Genomic DNA, 18420 nt, shown 5'->3' on the forward strand with positions numbered 1-18420 from the left:
TCTACTCCGTTCTATACCTTCCAACACTTCTACTGCGAAGTAAATGAGCTAGGAGACAAGGCACCATAGCAAACGTACAAAGACGAATCCATCTAAGAATCTGAATTATTTAAAAACATCAATTAGAAGGTAATATTCGCTTTAATAAAGCAATGTGCTATAAAAATGGTGTGACTATATTCGTTTTCTAAATGCCTAAATTAATTTTATATATGGCTACCAATAGGGAAGAAAAATAACAAAAACTCTCCATACTAACCACATAAAATTGACCCTGTGGCAAACTGAAATGTTGGGAGGCGTATGGGCCATACATGTTAATTTGTACATACCCAAGCTTATCGCTCATACAACTCTGTCATAGTAATGTTACTTATAAAAAAAAGTCGAGCCACCACAAAGCACATCTACAGGTGACCCGGTTATCCGTCTGACTCGAACATTGCTTGAAAATGTATTTTGAACTTAAAATGGCCGAGGTTTTTTTTTTTACAGGGAATAATTAAATACCATGTGGAAAAAAGCTGTCTGTGAACACGCAGGCATCACATGACCGGAATCACTAATAAGGGAGTGGTTAGGGGGAACTAAGATGGCCGCCGAATCCGAAGGCCTGCCGCTGACGTCATTCATGCGCCCGTTCTGGTTGGCCGGATAGGGTCTGGCCGCATTCCAGCGCAACTATGGAGCATGCGCAACTTTCTGCCGACCGACCAATCGTAAGGGTTTCATGACGTCGCCGGCTAGCGGGGCCTGGACGAAAGAAGAAGTGATACTAAAAATTTAAAGATATATCACTGCTGTTCGGTGAAAGTCGGTGCTGAAAAGCGAGAGCGTGTCCGGTGGGAGAAGGATGGGTTGTGGCGGCTTCACCTGTTACAAAAATGCGCTTTGTGCGCTCAACGTGGTGTATATGGTGAGTGGAAACGGCATGGTTTTATAGACAGCCATGGATAATATGAGACGCTTTCGCGTACTCCACACGTCACCAGTGAATATGACTTGCATTCCACTGTACCTCTTTATCTGTTTAGGGCAGCAGCGGCCTTCAGCTGCCGGTGGACTACAATTCCCATCACGCATGGTCAGTTGACTTTGCATGGAGGGTTCTGGGAGTTGTAGTTCATTAAGGCCGCGATTACCTAGTCTTGGCTATATGCTCATTGATTTCACAGGGTTCTACCTTCTGGCCTCCTTTGAACATCCCGGACGCCTATCTTCCCCTCAGGCTTTCATCAAATGTGTGTTTCCCCTCCCATGATTTGTCCTCCGGCCATAGTCTCAACCTGTCACTGCCTGCTTTCAGTTTAAATGCCCTTCTATTGCATTACATTTACAAAAGCGAGCAAGGAACAATAACATTAAAACTGAGCAGATTAACACAAGACATGAGTCTGCTACAGAAGGAGTCAAGGGATCTGCTGCTATTACTTTACAATCTATTAGGAGGTTGAAAGGGGAATAGAAAAGCTTTACAAATGAAGTAAGGCTTGTGGCGATTTGTAAATTGTGGGTATTAGTAAAATGATGTGTAATTTATGCAACGCTATCAATTACAATCCAGATTTTATGAATGGCAGGGTGTGTCATCATCTAACAGGGAATGGAACGGTGCCTTAAAAAAGAAAGATGCCCATAATAACCTAATGTGTCTATTCATTTATTGTCATTGGCTTTACATGCCTCGGAATTTGTCTGAACTATAAAAGGCATCTGCTCGTGTTAATGATAACATTTAATATGCATATTTCAAAAACAAATAACTATTCTTTATATTTAGGCTTTTAATTTTGTTTTATTAATTCTAGATGTCAAGGGAAGATAGATTAATAGTCAATTAGATTGGTAGCATTTACAAGCCAGGCAGATATATAGCTGCCAACCGTAGGAAAATGCTAAAGATGTTTCTATAGGTCACTCTGCGCTTTCTCAATGGCTTTGTCCATCCTTGATGTAGCAGCAGGTTCATCTCATTGGTGGTGTCTTCAGAAAGGTTACGTATCTCTATTAGTGGATGCCCCCTGTTTTATTCAGCATTTTAAAGCATGTCTCCATTTAAATTGCCTCCAACTTTGCATTTTTGTTATGACCCATGAGTCAGCATTGCTCGTGTGGACCATGACCTCATATAACTTACTCTCTATTTTGTTTGATATAAAGCCAACGTTCCTAATCACGGGGATTTCTGGGCACCATAGAATGTGGTTTCAGTGAAATCAATTGGCCTATAAACAGAGAACTGATATTGTTCTTCTGGAGATGTTGTGATTACCCATAACAGATGGCCATTTTTACGTAATCGTATTTTGTGCAAATTTTCTTTCTAGTTATCCTACATGTTAATGTTTACAGCCCTTCTGTTTCTTGCCGTTAAGAAAAGCTACTCAATTCCCACCATACTACAATGGTAGATGCTGGTTTTAATTCACCAAGCTGGGAATTTGCTGAATATCAGCATTAATTAAGGTATATTAAATAAATTTAACTATGCAAAGAGACTTGTGAAGGTCACAGTTCGTCTTTAAAGGCTGTCTTTTGGCATTTGACATTTATCCTGTATGACTGGCCTTGATAAACAAGGCGTTAAAACTGGCAAGGGCTAACATTATGAAGCCGGCACCCTACGCTTTCTTGTCTGATTCACAATGGCAGAAGATAGGCAGCAGCGTGGCAGTTCTATATGAGGTGAGGGGGGGGGGGGTAGTGTATCTATATGTAAACTGTAGTATCAGTCAGTATGTCTACTGTATTGTGGTGCTAACAAAGCGTTAGCATATGTGTATGTGAGTATGAATGTAGAATAATGGTTAAACGTACAATCATGAGTCTTTATGGTGTAAAATACATCTTGTCGTGCAGGGAATAGCACTGCAGTACAGTACAAATTGTCGCAGCACTGAAGAAAGGTATGTTTTATTGCCCCAATAAACATCCTTTAACTGCAGACTGATAATATGCGAAAACGAATACATGATTGGTTCCTGATTTTTTTTTTTTGGGCTGGCTCAGGGATGGGCACCAACATTGCTCATGGTGGACGTTTACTGGTGTCTTTGGTGGACAACTTAATGTCTATGGCCCTTTACAAGACTTGTCACAGACACTGGTGTCTTTGTATGGACACTTTTCCTATCCCTAGGCTGGCTCCTAGATCCAAGCCAAATTTGTTGACTCCTGCTGTAGGCATAGTTTATGAAACATGTATGAGTTAAATAAGTGGCCTTTAAACCAAGCAGATATTGGATACACATGACCTTGGGTTTTGTTTTTGTAATGTAGCACAGCAAATACAAGTCATGTTACCAGGAAATTAAGCAGTCCTTGAGCAGTATGTTCAATAATGAATGGATTTTCCACTGGAACTATCAGAAACCTCAAGAGCGGTGGCTACTTACTGTTTGTTCCTTTCTATCCTTGTATAGTATATGAAGGCTGGTCAAATGAAAAGGATAATACACTCAAAAACAAGTTCCATCTGTGTACAACCAGACCAAAAACTGTGTAAAACCAAGCGACATGAGATATATATATGTGTATATATATATATGTATGTGTAAAGCTGACCGTTTGTGCAGATGGGAAAAATTGTGTTAATAAGATGACTATTCACACAGAAGAAAATACCATCTTAATTAATTGGAATTGTGTAAATGGACCCATAACTATTTGGACACATTTTTTGTTTAGTTGTTGGGAAAACAAGGTTTGTTTCTTCCCCTTTCATTTCAGACAAAAAACTCCCTTCCTTCTCAGTCGATCACTTCTGTGCCCCTGTCCCCTTGCCGCACAGCTCTGATTATTCTCTTGCATCTCCTTGTTCTTGCGTCTTCTTTCTTCGTCCGCTTCTCCGTGGACATGGCCTCCCGTTCTGCCAATCAGGGGGCACAGTGTGCTCAGAGGCTCTGTCCTATTGTTCACCAGGAGGCCATGTCCACAGAAAAGTGAACGAAGAAAGAGCACACCAGAAGCAATGGACAAAGAAAGAAGAAGATGAAGGAGAAGAAGCGGAGCTGCATGGCAAGGAGGCGGACACAGGAGCGGTCAGCAGGGTTGGTAGGGAGACATTCAGAGGGAGCATGAATGAGAGTGTGAGAGAATGTGAAAGAGAAGGGGCTGTGTGTGAGAACAAGGTTCCTCTTTGTTTTTGGTAATTTGTGTGAATTGATGAAATTGACAAATTTGGTTAAAATTTAAATTTGTTCAAATCTGAATGCAAAAGTCTACAATTAATCATATTAAATATCATAGTTTAAATGTTCTGTTGAAACTGGTGAAACACCATAAACCAGGAGTGTCCAAGTTTTTTCTGCAGTGGGCCACTTCATCAGAATTGTATACGTGCGAGGGCCGCACTCATTTTTCACTGTGAGAAAATATGGCCTTTAATAAAACATGCAGATTAAAATAAAGTAAATGACACAAAACCTTTACTTTTCCTCTCACTGATTTCTGGGCCTAGAAAGTTTTGTGACTACAAATTCAGGATAATTAAAAATTAAATAGTTCTATTTATTCTAGGGATGCATCAAAATGAAAATTCTGGACCAAAACATTCACGGTTCACTTAGCCAAAACCCGAAAATGACCCCCCACCTTTAAAAATAATAATAAAAACTCACATTTTTTATAAAAGTAGGTAACACACCACAATTAAAAAAATTAGCAATATGACTTGGCTAACAGCAATCACACTCCTATCATACCCAGTAAATGCTGGTAACTAGGCATGATGGGACTGTGCTTGCCGTGATTGCTGTTAGCAATCACACTCCTATCATGCCAAGTCAGCCAGTACATGCTGGTACAGGGTGGCTGTAAGTGATGTGTAGACCCCATACTGCTGGCAGCATCAATACACAAGGGGGGCAGCTAGCTAGGTTTCAGCATGTACTGGCTGACTTGGCATGATAGGAGTGTGATTGCTAACAGTAGTCACAGTCCCATCATGCCTAGGTTCCAGCACTTACACATCCAACCAGTAAATGCTGGAACCTAGGCATGATGTGGCTGTGATTGCTGTTGGCAATCACACTCCTATCATGCCAAGTCAGCCAGTACATGCTGGTACAGGGTGGCTGTAAGGGATGTGCAGACCCCATACTGCTGGCAGCATCAATACACAAGGGGGCAGCTTTCAGCATGTATTGGCTGACTTGGCATGATAGGAGTGTGATTGCTAACAGCAATCACAGTCCCATCATGCTTAGGTTCCAGCACTTACACATCCATGTTATCACACACACATTCATTCATTCATATACTCATTAATTCACAGATTCATTCCCTCAATCATGCATACTCATTCAAACACCCTCCCCACCCCCTTACCTGCACTGCAGCTCCTCGATGCCGCTCACAGGCTTCAGCAGAGGGCACGGCCTCCCTCTGCGTTCTCTGGTACTGCACAGAGGAAGTAGGACTGGAGCAGAGTCATGTGATGTCACGTGAACTCTGCTAGGTTCCGCTTCCTCTATGCCAGGGGTTCTCAAACTGCGGCCCTCCAGCTGCTGCAGGACTACATCTCCCATAATTCTCCTTCAGCTAAGGGGCTGGCTGAGGAGTATGGGAGATGTAGTCCTGCAGCAGCTGGAGGGCCGCAGTTTGAGAACCCCTGCTCTATGCAGTACAGAAGACCCTCCCACAGGTAAGTAGCAGGGCTCGAGGTGCGGCCCGCATAACATCGGTTGCCCTGGCTGCCGATCTTACGCGGGCCGCACCTCGAGGTCTCACGGGCCGCATTTGGCCCGCAGGCCGCATGTTGGACACCCCTGCCATAAACTTTGCTACGGTATTTTATCAACATTTGCGCTCTGTGCCTTCTATGTTTAGCATGCACTTGATTTACATGTTATATTTTTGAATATTTGCATCTTTTTTTTTTATTTTTATTACAGGAAAAAAAGGCAATATTACATTTTTGATGGGACGTATTAAAATTCTTAAGTCCTCTAAGGGCTGATAAAAGGGAAAGTGTTGAACTGTGTGTGTATTTATACATAATGTAAATTCTTCTTTTGTTTATAGCTGGTGGGCTTACTCCTGATTGGCGTGGCAGCGTGGGGCAAAGGATTTGGAATAGTCTCCAGCATTCATATCATCGGAGGAGTCATTGCCATTGGAGTTTTCCTTCTGCTTATTGCAATCGTTGGCTTAATCGGGGCAGTCAGTCACCATCAAGTGATGTTATTTATTGTATCCTTTGTACTGGAATAACAATTTCATGTATATGTCATTTTTTATGTATAAAAGTGACTCTAGCAGCAAATACAATGGCCCATTCAGGGGAAAAATGTTATTGGTTTCTGTGGCGATGCTTAACCCTTATTCCCACTGACACATATAACTTAAATATATTAAAATCTAAAATAGGTGTTTGTATAAGACAAACTCTATATCCATGCCAATTAAACACGTATGCAAATACCCTTTTACATGTTGTATACCCATTCCCTTGTTTGTATTTCAGATACTTTAAAGGGACTTTTTAATGTCCCTGACACCCCTACTACAGACCCCCTAAAGTGACCCCTGCTTACAGTGTTCAGCAGAGCCAGCTGGAGATGACACAAATGTATCTCCTGCAGGGCATTTAACTGGAGGCATGGGGAAATGATCATATTTATTTGGGGGGATTATGCCCCCCCCACACACACACACATTTCAAAAAACTTAATGAGACCACACAGATGTTGTAACTGCAGTTTTTGGAGAAATACTGTGTCCCATAATATATGGTAGTTGTAATAATTCCTGTAAGTTGTTGGTTTCCTTAACTGTAAGATAGTACATGGTTGTTTTGATTCTGGTCTTTATATTCCAGCTTGTTGTGTCATGCTCATGCTTGGCAATGAATACTTCACAACAGGTAAGACTCTCGACACACCAATTCAGATTTAAACAATTCACTTCAGTGTTTGCTGCCTCTTGCAAAGAAATCATACTCTGTATACCCCACAAAATAACCTATGAAATTTGCCAATGCTTCCATGTCTTCAGGTGCACTTGTTAAATGTAACTTGGAGCCGGATGAGCAACGACACTCGTATGGAGTTGGAGAAATCCTTAAACTGCTGCGGGCTGCTGAATACCACAGAGAGCAGGACACAGTTTAACATGGATTATTCTCTCTGCAGATCGGTGAGCAGCAAACTGTAGATTTAATGACAAGAAAAGCTTGGCTCACATTCTTTCTTCAGTTTGAAAAAGAAATCAAGCTTGTTGATTATCCTTCATAACTTAGTAGGGGAGAATAGAGATAATACGCGTCTATTCTTGCGCTCCCTACATGTTTGCGGATTTATATCAAAAGTAGAAAGAGATGTGCTGACATAGGCACTGAATTCTCTGTTCCATTTCTAAACCACCAGTTATGTGAACACATCATACAGCCAGGCAAACACAAGGCAAGTTAGGATGAGTTTGGGGGGAGCGCTTCAAAACATATCTTACAATGGGGGCACAGCAAATGGTATGCATCTGAAATATCCCTTTGGTTACCATACACTTATGACACTTGGCATGGTAAGGTACAACCATATATCAGTTGATAACAGAACAAAATGTATTAGTATCATCCCTTTAGAATCTGTGAGTGTTCCTCTTCGGGATTCAGTAGTCTTTTCCATCCATGCAGGAATGTCTACTGCAGGACCAGAAATGTCTCACGTGTGGTGATAAAATGCTAAAGCATGCCGATGAAGCCTTAAAAATCCTTGGAGGAGTTGGGCTGTTCTTCAGTTTCACAGAGGTAATGGGGTGGCGATATTCCTTGTATGTTTTAAGGGGGACAACTGGAAATCTACAAATATATACTTAAATCGTTTTGATTAAATTAAGAAAATGTATCTTAGATTTTGTACTGTCACTAAAAATGCAGTGTGCCAAAGTCACAAGGGTTATAATTAGGCTGCAACTAACAATTATTATCATAATCGATTAGTTGGCCGATTAATTTTTTCGATTAATCGGATAAAACAAATGAATGTAAAGTTCATTTATTTAAAATAATTATTATTAAAATTCGATTCAACTAATCGATAATGAAATTCGTTGGTAACGCTTTTTCATTATGGATTATTATCGATTTTATCGATTAGTTGTTGCAGCCCTAGTTATAATATGTTGGAATTCCACAATAATTAAATGACAGTAATACTGTGTGTCACAGTAATATTGTTTGTAAAAATCACAAAAGACATCCTTGTGTCACCACTGGTAGAGCTACATCAGTATGCGTCCAGTTATTAATTTATGTCTGGCTTTCGAGCCTCCTAATGCATATAGTCATTCAATTAAGGTGTACCAAAAATAGAGTATTTTAGACTTCATCAGCCTCAGTCCTGACATTTATGCCTTTTGAAATGTTATGGAAATAGAATTAAGTGCTCACTTAGCTAAAAAAAAACAAAAAAACCCCCAAGAGAATAGGCCAATTGAACCTTCTTTTGAAATCAGATGTATTTAGATTTGACACCACTCATGTTACTTCGGGGTTTATTCGTTAAATCAAGATGTTCACATCACTATGCATTATGAAGAGCTGACACCGATGAGCATCTCCTACCGGAAGTTTAGTTTTATAAGGCATGTTTTAAGTTTTAAGTTATCTCACTGACTGACTTGCGTCTAATGTAGGACCTGCTTAACCCTACATTAGAGAATGTACTTTGATGATTGTTGTAGATGGGGGGGGGGTCTAGTTTCCATTTTAGTTTAACAACAACCTACACATTCTGTCTTTCAGATTTTAGGAGTGTGGCTTGCCTTCCGTTACAGGAACCAGAAGGATCCCCGTGCAAACCCCAGCGCTTTTCTATAGAGACACAGAACCTCATTGTGCAATCCCTCAGTTATGCATTTTACTTTACAGTACCTGTCCCATCTCCTAGCAGCTAACTTATTATCCTGTGGATTCTATGTTCTGTTTGGCAAAGAGAAGGGACATGTAACAGAACAAGATGTCTGAATGAATGTGGCTGATTAAAACTCATTATGTAGACAGACGTTGAGGAATGCAGTCAAACCATTGTAGGATCTTTCAGCGTAAGATGCCTATTGGACATTCCATGGTATTTATTTCCAACCCCATTCAGAAATGTTATTTTAATTTTCAGGAACGTGATCCAGTGCCCATCTGCCCTTACATGAATTTCTGTTGTACACGGTCTCTTAAAGATAGATGCCCAGAAGAGACACCTCCTTATTGCCATGTTTTTAAAGAGCTGAATGAATATTAGGTAGTTTAATGTGTACATATATATAAAAATACATACCAATCATTCTTGATGATGTTTTCTTTTTGTCATGGCAAAGGTATAAATACTTGGGATAAATAAGGTCGTTCGCAGAGACATTATGGGAAAGGTGGTGGAGATAGCGTGTCTTTTCTAGTAAAACCATGTGTATCTTTCTAATGACAGTGCAGCTACAGACGTTTAAAGGTTCTGTCCCACGTCGACAAAGCAGTAGTGGTGTGGCACTTGAAGCAAAGAAGCCTAAGCAGGTTGGCTATTTCAGCCATTATTATTGCAAAAAGTATAATAAAGACGTAAATAAAGCTGCTGAATGTGGCAAGTATTTTTCAGCATATCAGTGACGCCCTCGTTGTTTCACCCTCTATATCGCATAATTCCTACAGGTATGTGTCTCTTTTTGTGTATGTATGATACCCTGGTGGGACTGTCTTATTGATGCCAGCTTCATACCACCTCGCTGCTGTCTTACAAGCTTGTACATCCAGTAGGCTCTTACTTTCTGTTTTAGCTTTTATGTTATATAAGTAGGACTCTATACCAAATGAACTGTTGCTTAAAGGGAAATCCTGTTTTGTGCATTTAAATATGTCATGGTCGAATATGTTTTGATTTAGTTTTCTGGAAATGCCCCCATCCCCCCACACACACACACTTTTTAGCAAACCATGTGGAATGTTGCTCCATCCCATATAAAAATAATTATATAAATAAAACACAGAAATTACTGCAGTTTTATGAGTGTGTTTGCGTGTTTTTCCTAGAAGTGATTTTGTCTGTGAAGGACTTGACCAAACTTTAATTCATATAAAGAGAGAATTGTCTCCTTTTCCAAATTCATCCTCTCAGCCGGTATACCCTGAGGTGCAGTCTTAGAACCCCTTCAAACTACCTCCCTTGGCGAACATTTTGATCTTTCACTTACAGTGACCTTTACTTACCTGTATGTTGATGACGCCCATTTAACTTTCTTCAGTGAATAAATCCATTTTGATTGTGTGAATTGTCTCACCTCTGTGTCACCATTGACTCCAACATCTCATTGACTCTTCTTGTTCAGTCTGTGTCCAAAATATACAGCCTATATCTTAAAATGTGCTCATATACACTCCTTAACACCTAAAGCTCATGCACTCGTTATCTCTCATTTTGTCTACTGCCAGGCTTATCTCCATCACAACTTTCCTCTCCCACACATTCGGTTTCATATGCAGTTTAATGCATGCATTTTTTTACACTTGTTTTAACACCAGTTTTGGATTTAGGGCATTTATCAGCAGTGGCTAGCATATGAGAAAATTAGTTCCAATAAGTTCTACTGGTTGGAAAATACTTGCACATTATAGCTCTCTATATGCCTATAAATCTTAATATTGCAACATTTTAGTTAGGTTGGTACGCATGGAAATATGTTCGAAGAACATTTGGTTTTTGGTATAATAACATTTTGCCATTGTTCTATTGAACTTTTTTGCATGATGGTAATATCAAAAATCTATTTATATTAAAATTTTGGCTTGTTTTTGCCTTCTAGTTCGGACAAAATTTGGAGCAACATTTTTAGTGCAAAAGCTCCGTGCTACCTTATGCTAACGTTTCGTCTACAACAGGAATGGCTTCTTAGGGCTTAGAATTTTGCATTACATGACCACCACCAAGCAAAGCCAGCAGTACAGAGATAAATCGAGCAGCACGTCACGGGGCCTAATTTCAGTAACAATTGGACCTTTTTGACAAATTGATCCTTCATTGTATATATATATATATATATATATATATATATATAAAAAGGTGCTAGAGCAGCAGTAGGGTACTGGGTAGGCACAGGCAAAGATCCCTATCACCTTGGAATTAAAGTTACACAAAAATTGGATAATTGTGAGGAATGGATCCCTCAGATAATAGGTGATAGTGGCAGCAGTAGCACAAGCGAAAAAAATCAGTACAAGCTCTGGCAGGGAGAGACATCCATTCCCAGGTATAGGACTGAATTTCCACCAAAATTAAACAGCTGCTACAGACCCAGTAAAATAAACTAATGGTAGTTGTGCAGTTTCTAAAATTCACCTCGCCTTTGTCAATTTTCTGCACGAGCAGTACACTTACTCTGCGGGCATAAGCAGGTGCCAACCTCCGCTAAAATGGGGACGCTTCCAGGGACGTCCTCTCCCCTGATCATACAATGGGGGAGAAGACTGCAGTGAAAGCACTGCAATTAGGAAGGGAGTTTGTCTTAGGACAAAATGGTAGCGCTTTTTGTGACATCACCGGAAGTGCCACCATTTTGGCAGAAGTTGTCACCAGGTTAGGAGGATAAGAAATCCTTTACGGCATGTGAGTGAAAGGGACCGTGAATTTCAGATGAAAATTCTGAGCATTTTGTTTTTTTCATGTGCTTTGTGTAGGTACTGGCCTAGTTTTCGTGACTTTGTATGAATCGACACAAAGTCAAATATCAATAATTTGTTCTGTACCCTCCTAGACAGAGTCCCTTCCCACTTTCTTGTTTGTTTTATTAAAGGTTCCCAACGCATTCTCAGAGATTCCACAAATCTGTGAATTAGGCAACATTTGTTAAAACTTAATTTTACACAATGCATAAATCCATCAAACACTACAATTAGCTGTGTGAAATTACTGAGTTAACATCACTAGTTCAAAGTCAGATGCCGAATCCAAGGATTAAAGATAGCTCTTCTCACTGTCCATACACACTCTAGACCAGCGGTCGGCAACCCCTGGCACGCAGGGCTGCCAACTGCTTGGAGAGAGGGGCTTGTCATATTCTGGCACTCAGCAGCGCGTACCACAACGAAGACGCTGAAGACAGAAGCCTCATGCTCCCACCACAGGACATCTGAAGGTAAGTGAACTACAAAGGGGGAGAGGAGGTAGATAGTGAGAAAAGAGGGTAATAAGAATATTTAAATAAGGTCGGAGTCAGAATGAGTGAGAGAATGAACAAATTAATTTGTATGAATTGGGTAAATGAGAGAATAAATGTGTGGAAGAATTGTGTGAAAAAGTTAATTAATGATTGTGTGAATTAGTGAGTGACTAAAAGAGTCTATTATAAATGTAATAATTGATCTTTGGAAAGGCAAAGATGGCACGGGCAGGGTGTTTATGGCATAAAAGGTGGCACAGGTAGCGGGTTTTTGGGACAAAGATGGCACAGGGTGGGCTGTTTGGGGACAAAGATTGCAAATCCTATGTGTGTTATCTGCGTGCTGGTCAGGTTCTATGTGGGCAGTGTGGACCCCAGGGCTGGCTTTGGGCTGTGCAACCTGTGATCTGTGCCTGAAATTTAGGGAGTTTTATCTATACCTGCGGAGATTTTGTGTGAATTCCAAATGATCTATACCTGCAAAGCTGGGGTTTTTGTGTTATTCTGTTGATCTATATCTGCTATACTATGTTTCCATACATTTATTGTATACCTGCAAATACAGGGCTTGTTTGTCTTATTTTTTTTTCAGGGGGTAGGTAGGAGGTTGGTTCCAGTGTATATATAAAATAAAATATATATATATATTTTTTTAAAGTGAAAAAATGCACCCAAACAACATTTCCACCTTCTTCAGTGTGGCAGTATTCTGAGAAAGAAAAGCAGGTTTTCATGATGTTCCTTTTTGTTTAAGGAATATTTTACTTTCTCAACCATTCGCTCCTCTTTGAAATTATTGCCGGCACACCAAGTGACTTGAAGGTTTTACTTAGACACACCACTACCCCTGCACTGATTCACTCTAGCCAATTTACTAGAAAACAGGGATCGTATACAATCTCTCTTAATGTATTGCTACACATACATTAGGAAAAGGTAGCAATTGTTAAGATGTAATGTAGCAGTAAGATGGCATATTTGAAACCAGCAACTGAAAAGAGCAGTTTGTATTTTAATAAGAGAAAATAACTTTTTAGGTTTACCCAGTCTTACCTCATTTAAACTCACTGTGAATACATAAAATACTGAAAACTAGTAAGATTCCTAAGACTTAATTGTAAAGTTCAACATATCTCAAAGATCACATATAGTATTTATTTTCTTTCCAAAAGTTTGTGGCAGACAACTGTGCTGTTACTATTGGCTGACTATCTTGTATAATTCTTGAAATATACAAATATCCATTCACTGGCACTCTCAATTGCAAACGAGAACTTGTGACAAATTAGTCATCTACTCTCCTCTAAGTCTATAAAAGAAAAAAGGAAGTCACCCTTTCTTAAAAACTATGGCTCTTATTTAACCAGCTTCACAAGGTACTGCGATAGATTACTTTTTTATGTATGTAGTACTATTAAAAAAAAATGTAAAAAAAAAAAATGCCCCTTGTGCCCAATGAAAGAGAAAAAAGTGATCCCACTCAATACAATATTTAAAGTGACTTTAAGAATCTTAAGATGCACAAAGATTCAAAGGCCTCTTCTGGGTAAACAAGTAATTCATACACTATAGATTTTTTTTCTAATACAGACAAAATGTTAATGAATGTCTTATTTTAGATTAAGTTGAATAGTGTGAACCCATAAATAAACAGGCCATACTGCGAAAGGCGAAATAGTGAAAAATGCATAAAAACACAGGGGAACTTCATGAAACATGGGGTATTTAGCATTTCATGACCACGTTGCTACTGAACACAAACTATCAAAGCTAACCCAATAGTATCTAAAACAGGTCTGCACAACCCCCTTCCACAGTTTTTATATATATTGTGGCAAGGTAATGGAGTCTGTGTATATCAGTAGCAGGTTGGAACGCTCATTATTCCCAGCATGAGGGGGTTAATTGCTGGGAGGTCAGCAGGTGGAACCAATTAACCTGCACTGAGGTGTTTAACCCCTTAAGGACCGGGATTTTGATACTAAGGTGTCGCTAAAGGACCGGAGCCGTTTTTGTGTTTTTGCTATGTCTTTCTTCAACTGTAATTTCTCTCATATCAATTAGTGCATCCACACAAATCATATATTGTTTTTTTCAGCACATGTAGAGCTTTCATTTGAAACCATATTAAGCTGGGTATTTGTTTTGTTTGAAATAAACTGGAAAAAGTGGGAGGAAAATGAAAAAAAACACATTATTTTACAGTTTTGTATGCATACAAATTGTACACACATTGAACCAATGGGAAAAAATTATCCAAAATATATTAACTTGTCCTAATTTGGAAACCACCCGATAAAGCCAAGATTTTCATCTATTTTGACCAGTATAGGGCAAATATTGCAAAGCATGCATCACATTTTTAAAATGTAATTTTTTTCAAATTTGGCATGGTAGTCTAATAACTGCAATAGTTGTCACAGATACTGATTATCCCCCCAAAATTATATGCTTATGAATAATAGATAAGTCAAGGTGTACAACTAGGGTCATTTTGACACTTTTCAAACAGGGATTTTATCACCAATTGCTGCCAAATTTTGAGGTATTTTTATATATATATTTTTTTTTTTGCATATGCATTTTGCAATGTTGCTTTAGATTTCATATTATATTTTGTATAGAATATGTGCCACTGCAGAAAAAAAACACCAAATTGTGTTCACCAACATCCCCAGGTTCCAACAAGGCCTCACATGCATGGTTCATGCATTTTTTGAAGAAGCTATGAGGGCAGAACTGGAACATGCGCATTTTAGTTTTCAAATTTGGAATTTTCAGAAATTGGTTTACTGGGCCCATATCCCATTTGGGAGATTTTGGAAGCCCCCCACTGTAAATTACCCCCATAAAAGTATATATTTATGAACAGCAGACAAGTCAAGGTGTTCAACTAGGGTAATTTTGACAGCTTTCAGGCAGCCATTTCTTCATTGAGGTCTGCCAAAATTTCACGGAAAATGTATTTTATTGCGTTTTTAACGCATACATTTCAATGTTGCAATTTATTTCTTGCACAGCATATGTGCAACAGTGGAAGAAAACACTGGATTTTGTTCACCAACATCCTCCGGTTCCAACAAGGCCTCACATGCATGGTTCATGCTATTTTTGAGGGCAAAACTGGAACATGCACATTTGAATTTTTAAACTTTTTGAAATATTTTTTTTTATCAGTTTACTTGTAAGTGACAGGTTTAGGCCGCTGACATCAATCAGGGAGACCAATCAATAATCTCCACAAATGTTTATGCATTATCTGTGGTTCTTCGAAGGAATTAAATATCTGAAATAAACAAACTATGCCTGCTTAAAGTGGGAAATTAAGCAGCAAACTGAGAACATTTGAGGGTTCTTAGATGTCAGGAATGTAATTAGACATTATCAGGAATTGCACTTTTGTAGGCTACATTATGCTTCTGAAATCAAATTTAGATTTTAAGTTATTGTACGTTCCAAAACAGAATGATGTAGTGCGACAATGGTCAAGACTGGTGCTATATCAGTCTGCATCACTCTGGCCTTCCATTCTGTAATGAATATAGGCAGGCTCTTTACACTGGACCACGAGACTGCTAAAAACAAACTCAAGCCTCCTCAGAACTGTGCACTGGAAACGGACATCCAATTGCCAGTCCAGCTGGTGCTACTTGAGCTCAGATAATTTTACAGATACAGTCAGGTCCCACAAGCTTGTGGGGACTAATATTAACCCCTCCAATGCTGCAATGGGGGTCATACACAATCGCAGCATTGAAGGGGTTAATTGAGCAAGGGGGGGGGGTAGGGGCTGGTCTCCACACTCATGTGGAGACCGAAGAACCCTGTCTCCCTATCCCTGAAGCTGCCTCTGGCAGCTGGGACACAATCTCCCATAGACTGGAGATTGCAGAGGACTGATCAAAGGGCTTGTGGGGGCTCATTTTTGCTGTTGCTGGTCTGCCTGGGCTTCCAGAGCCCCATAAAAAACAGGAATTAACCCCTTCAATGCCGTGATCGCAGCATTGAAGGGGTTAACACTGCACTGACGCTCTCATGGAGCGATCAGGCAGCAGGGGGGTGTTGTGTCAGGTCCCCACACATATGTAGGGACCCAATCAACACACCACCCCCTTCCCTGAAGCTGCCTGTGGCAGCTGAAAACGCGATTGCAGGTTTTTCTGCAATCGCGGTTTCAGCCTACAGAATCACTCCGTGGGAGTGATCGTAGGCTTGAGGACGGGCTTAGAGAGGCTGTGCTGGTCTGCCCAGACTCCTGGGCGATCACCACGATTGTGGCGATGACGTACCTGCTTAGTTAGAGGCCTCGCGAAGGAGTCTGAGGGGCGCCGAGCGGTTGCTAGGCGCCCCTCTGTGAAGAAAAAGAAAAAATAAAAAAGTGACGAGGCTGCCGGGGATCCGGGACATGTGGTCACCTTAGCCCGTGGCAACCCCCGCTACCGCTTTTATGACTGGGACTGGATTAGCTGGCCAGTTAGTGAGGTAAGAACCTTGTATAGTTAGTCTCCAAGATGGAGTAGGATTTGTTTTTTGTTTTGGTTTATTTATACTGTAAGTGCAACACTGTGGACCATACAAAGCTGCAATAAACCACATTTTGCTTTTATTCTGCTGGTGTTTGGAGTTTCTTGTTTTGATCGGGCCATCTTGCCACAATATATATATATATATATATATATATATATATATATATATATATATATATATATATGCCAGCTTGAACAAGAACATTTCAATAATAAAAAAAACCCATTAAACTACTTTTTTTCAGTTAGGCATTCACAGACTTCCTGGCCTGTCTGTGCCCTGAGAAGCGGAGTTATGTACTCCTGGTCCAACATGTTTGTTTCTTTGCTGTAAATTATAGCACTAAAAACTATAGATTTTTTTTTGCCGAGTTCTGCAAAATGCTATACTTTCCAAACATTACCACTATCGGTAAAAGAAATACATTTTATTAACAGAACATTACATTCTGCTGAAGGGTACCGCTTCATAGCTAGTATTTAGAACAGACCATTACTTGCTACCACCATGGACACCATAAATATTAAACAAAAGAGAAATCAACGTGTAAGCGAGAGTGTTTAGATATATTAGTGATATGAATTACGTCCCAGTGTTTGTGTCACAGAAACAAAATGAAAAACATCACACCCAGCCAGGTATCTAAATATCTGCTCTCAGAAAGATAAAATGACAACACAACGCCCAGCTTGTTTGACTTCATCCAGCAGGGTGTCTGGTGCTTCAATACAGGGATGCCATTCAACGTTTAAAACATTTAACCAACATGTTAAAATAAGAAAAAAACCATAACATAACACACTTAGATCTGCAAAAAGAGTTGTAATACTTTTTTTTTTTTTTTTTAGAAAACCAACAAGTACATCTACGACTCCTAGCTTCTGGTCAGTTAAAGACTGGCTAAGGATCATGAGTGTCCAAAAGTAGTTATCGCGTTATTAGTTGGCTAACGATATAGCTGGTACATGGAAAACAACTGAATATAATCGATCATCTGATAGAGGTACAAGTTATGGTCATTACATATCTAACATAATGCAAAACAACCTAGTAAAAACCATTTGGAATTACATTTCATAAAACAGACTTCTAAAATGAAAGAATAGTATTTCAGCAAACTTTAAATCCAGTTCTTCCGTTACAGGTCGAAAACATTCACTTGACTTCTGATAGGTGACCTGATCATATTCATTGTTACGCACTGGTCCGTAGTGGATTAAATCCATTCTAGAGACATAAGAGGTTGCAGCATATAAACTAAAAGTATGGGAATCTGTCCTTTAACTATGGACAACGTGTCCTGCTCACAACACTGCGTGAGATTCCTACATAGTGTACATGATCCCCAAATATGGAGACTTCCACTGGATCCAAACTCCACAAATGTTTATGCATCATCTGTGGTCCTTCGAAGGAATTAAATATCTGAAATAAACTGCTTTATTGCTTCTGGAATCTTAAATTTAGATTTTAAGTTATTGTACGTTCCAAACAGAATGATGTAGTGTGACAATGGTCAAGACTGGTGCTATATCAGTCTGCATCACTCTGGCCTTCCATTTTGTAATCTGGAATGAATATAGGCAGGCTCTTTACACTGGACCACGAGACTGCTAAAACAAACTCAAGCCTCCTCAGAAGCTTGCACTGGAAACGGACATTCAATTGCCAGTCCAGCAGGTGCTACTTGAGCTCGGATAATTTTACAGATACAGTCAGGTCCCACAAGAGTAGATTAGGAAAATTCAAAGTGGT

General features: G+C 39.6%; 1 protein-coding gene across 1 annotated transcript; it reads left to right on the forward strand.

Moving 5' to 3' along the window:
- The first annotated feature begins 853 nt into the window (after positions 1–853).
- On the forward strand, positions 854–8818 carry LOC149285230 (tetraspanin-31-A-like). Its single transcript, XM_089495639.1, has 6 exons — positions 854–916; positions 6025–6192; positions 6785–6865; positions 6997–7137; positions 7634–7747; positions 8744–8818. The coding sequence occupies exons 1-6, from the start codon at positions 854–856 to the stop codon at positions 8816–8818; spliced, it is 642 nt and encodes a 213-aa protein (XP_089351765.1).
- The last annotated feature ends 9602 nt before the right edge of the window (positions 8819–18420 follow it).

Source organism: Sceloporus occidentalis, unplaced genomic scaffold (genome assembly GCF_023333645.1).
Source record: "Sceloporus occidentalis isolate IW3139 unplaced genomic scaffold, rSceOcc1.0.p SCAF_82, whole genome shotgun sequence".
In the NCBI taxonomy this organism is placed as follows: domain Eukaryota; kingdom Metazoa; phylum Chordata; class Lepidosauria; order Squamata; family Phrynosomatidae; genus Sceloporus; species Sceloporus occidentalis.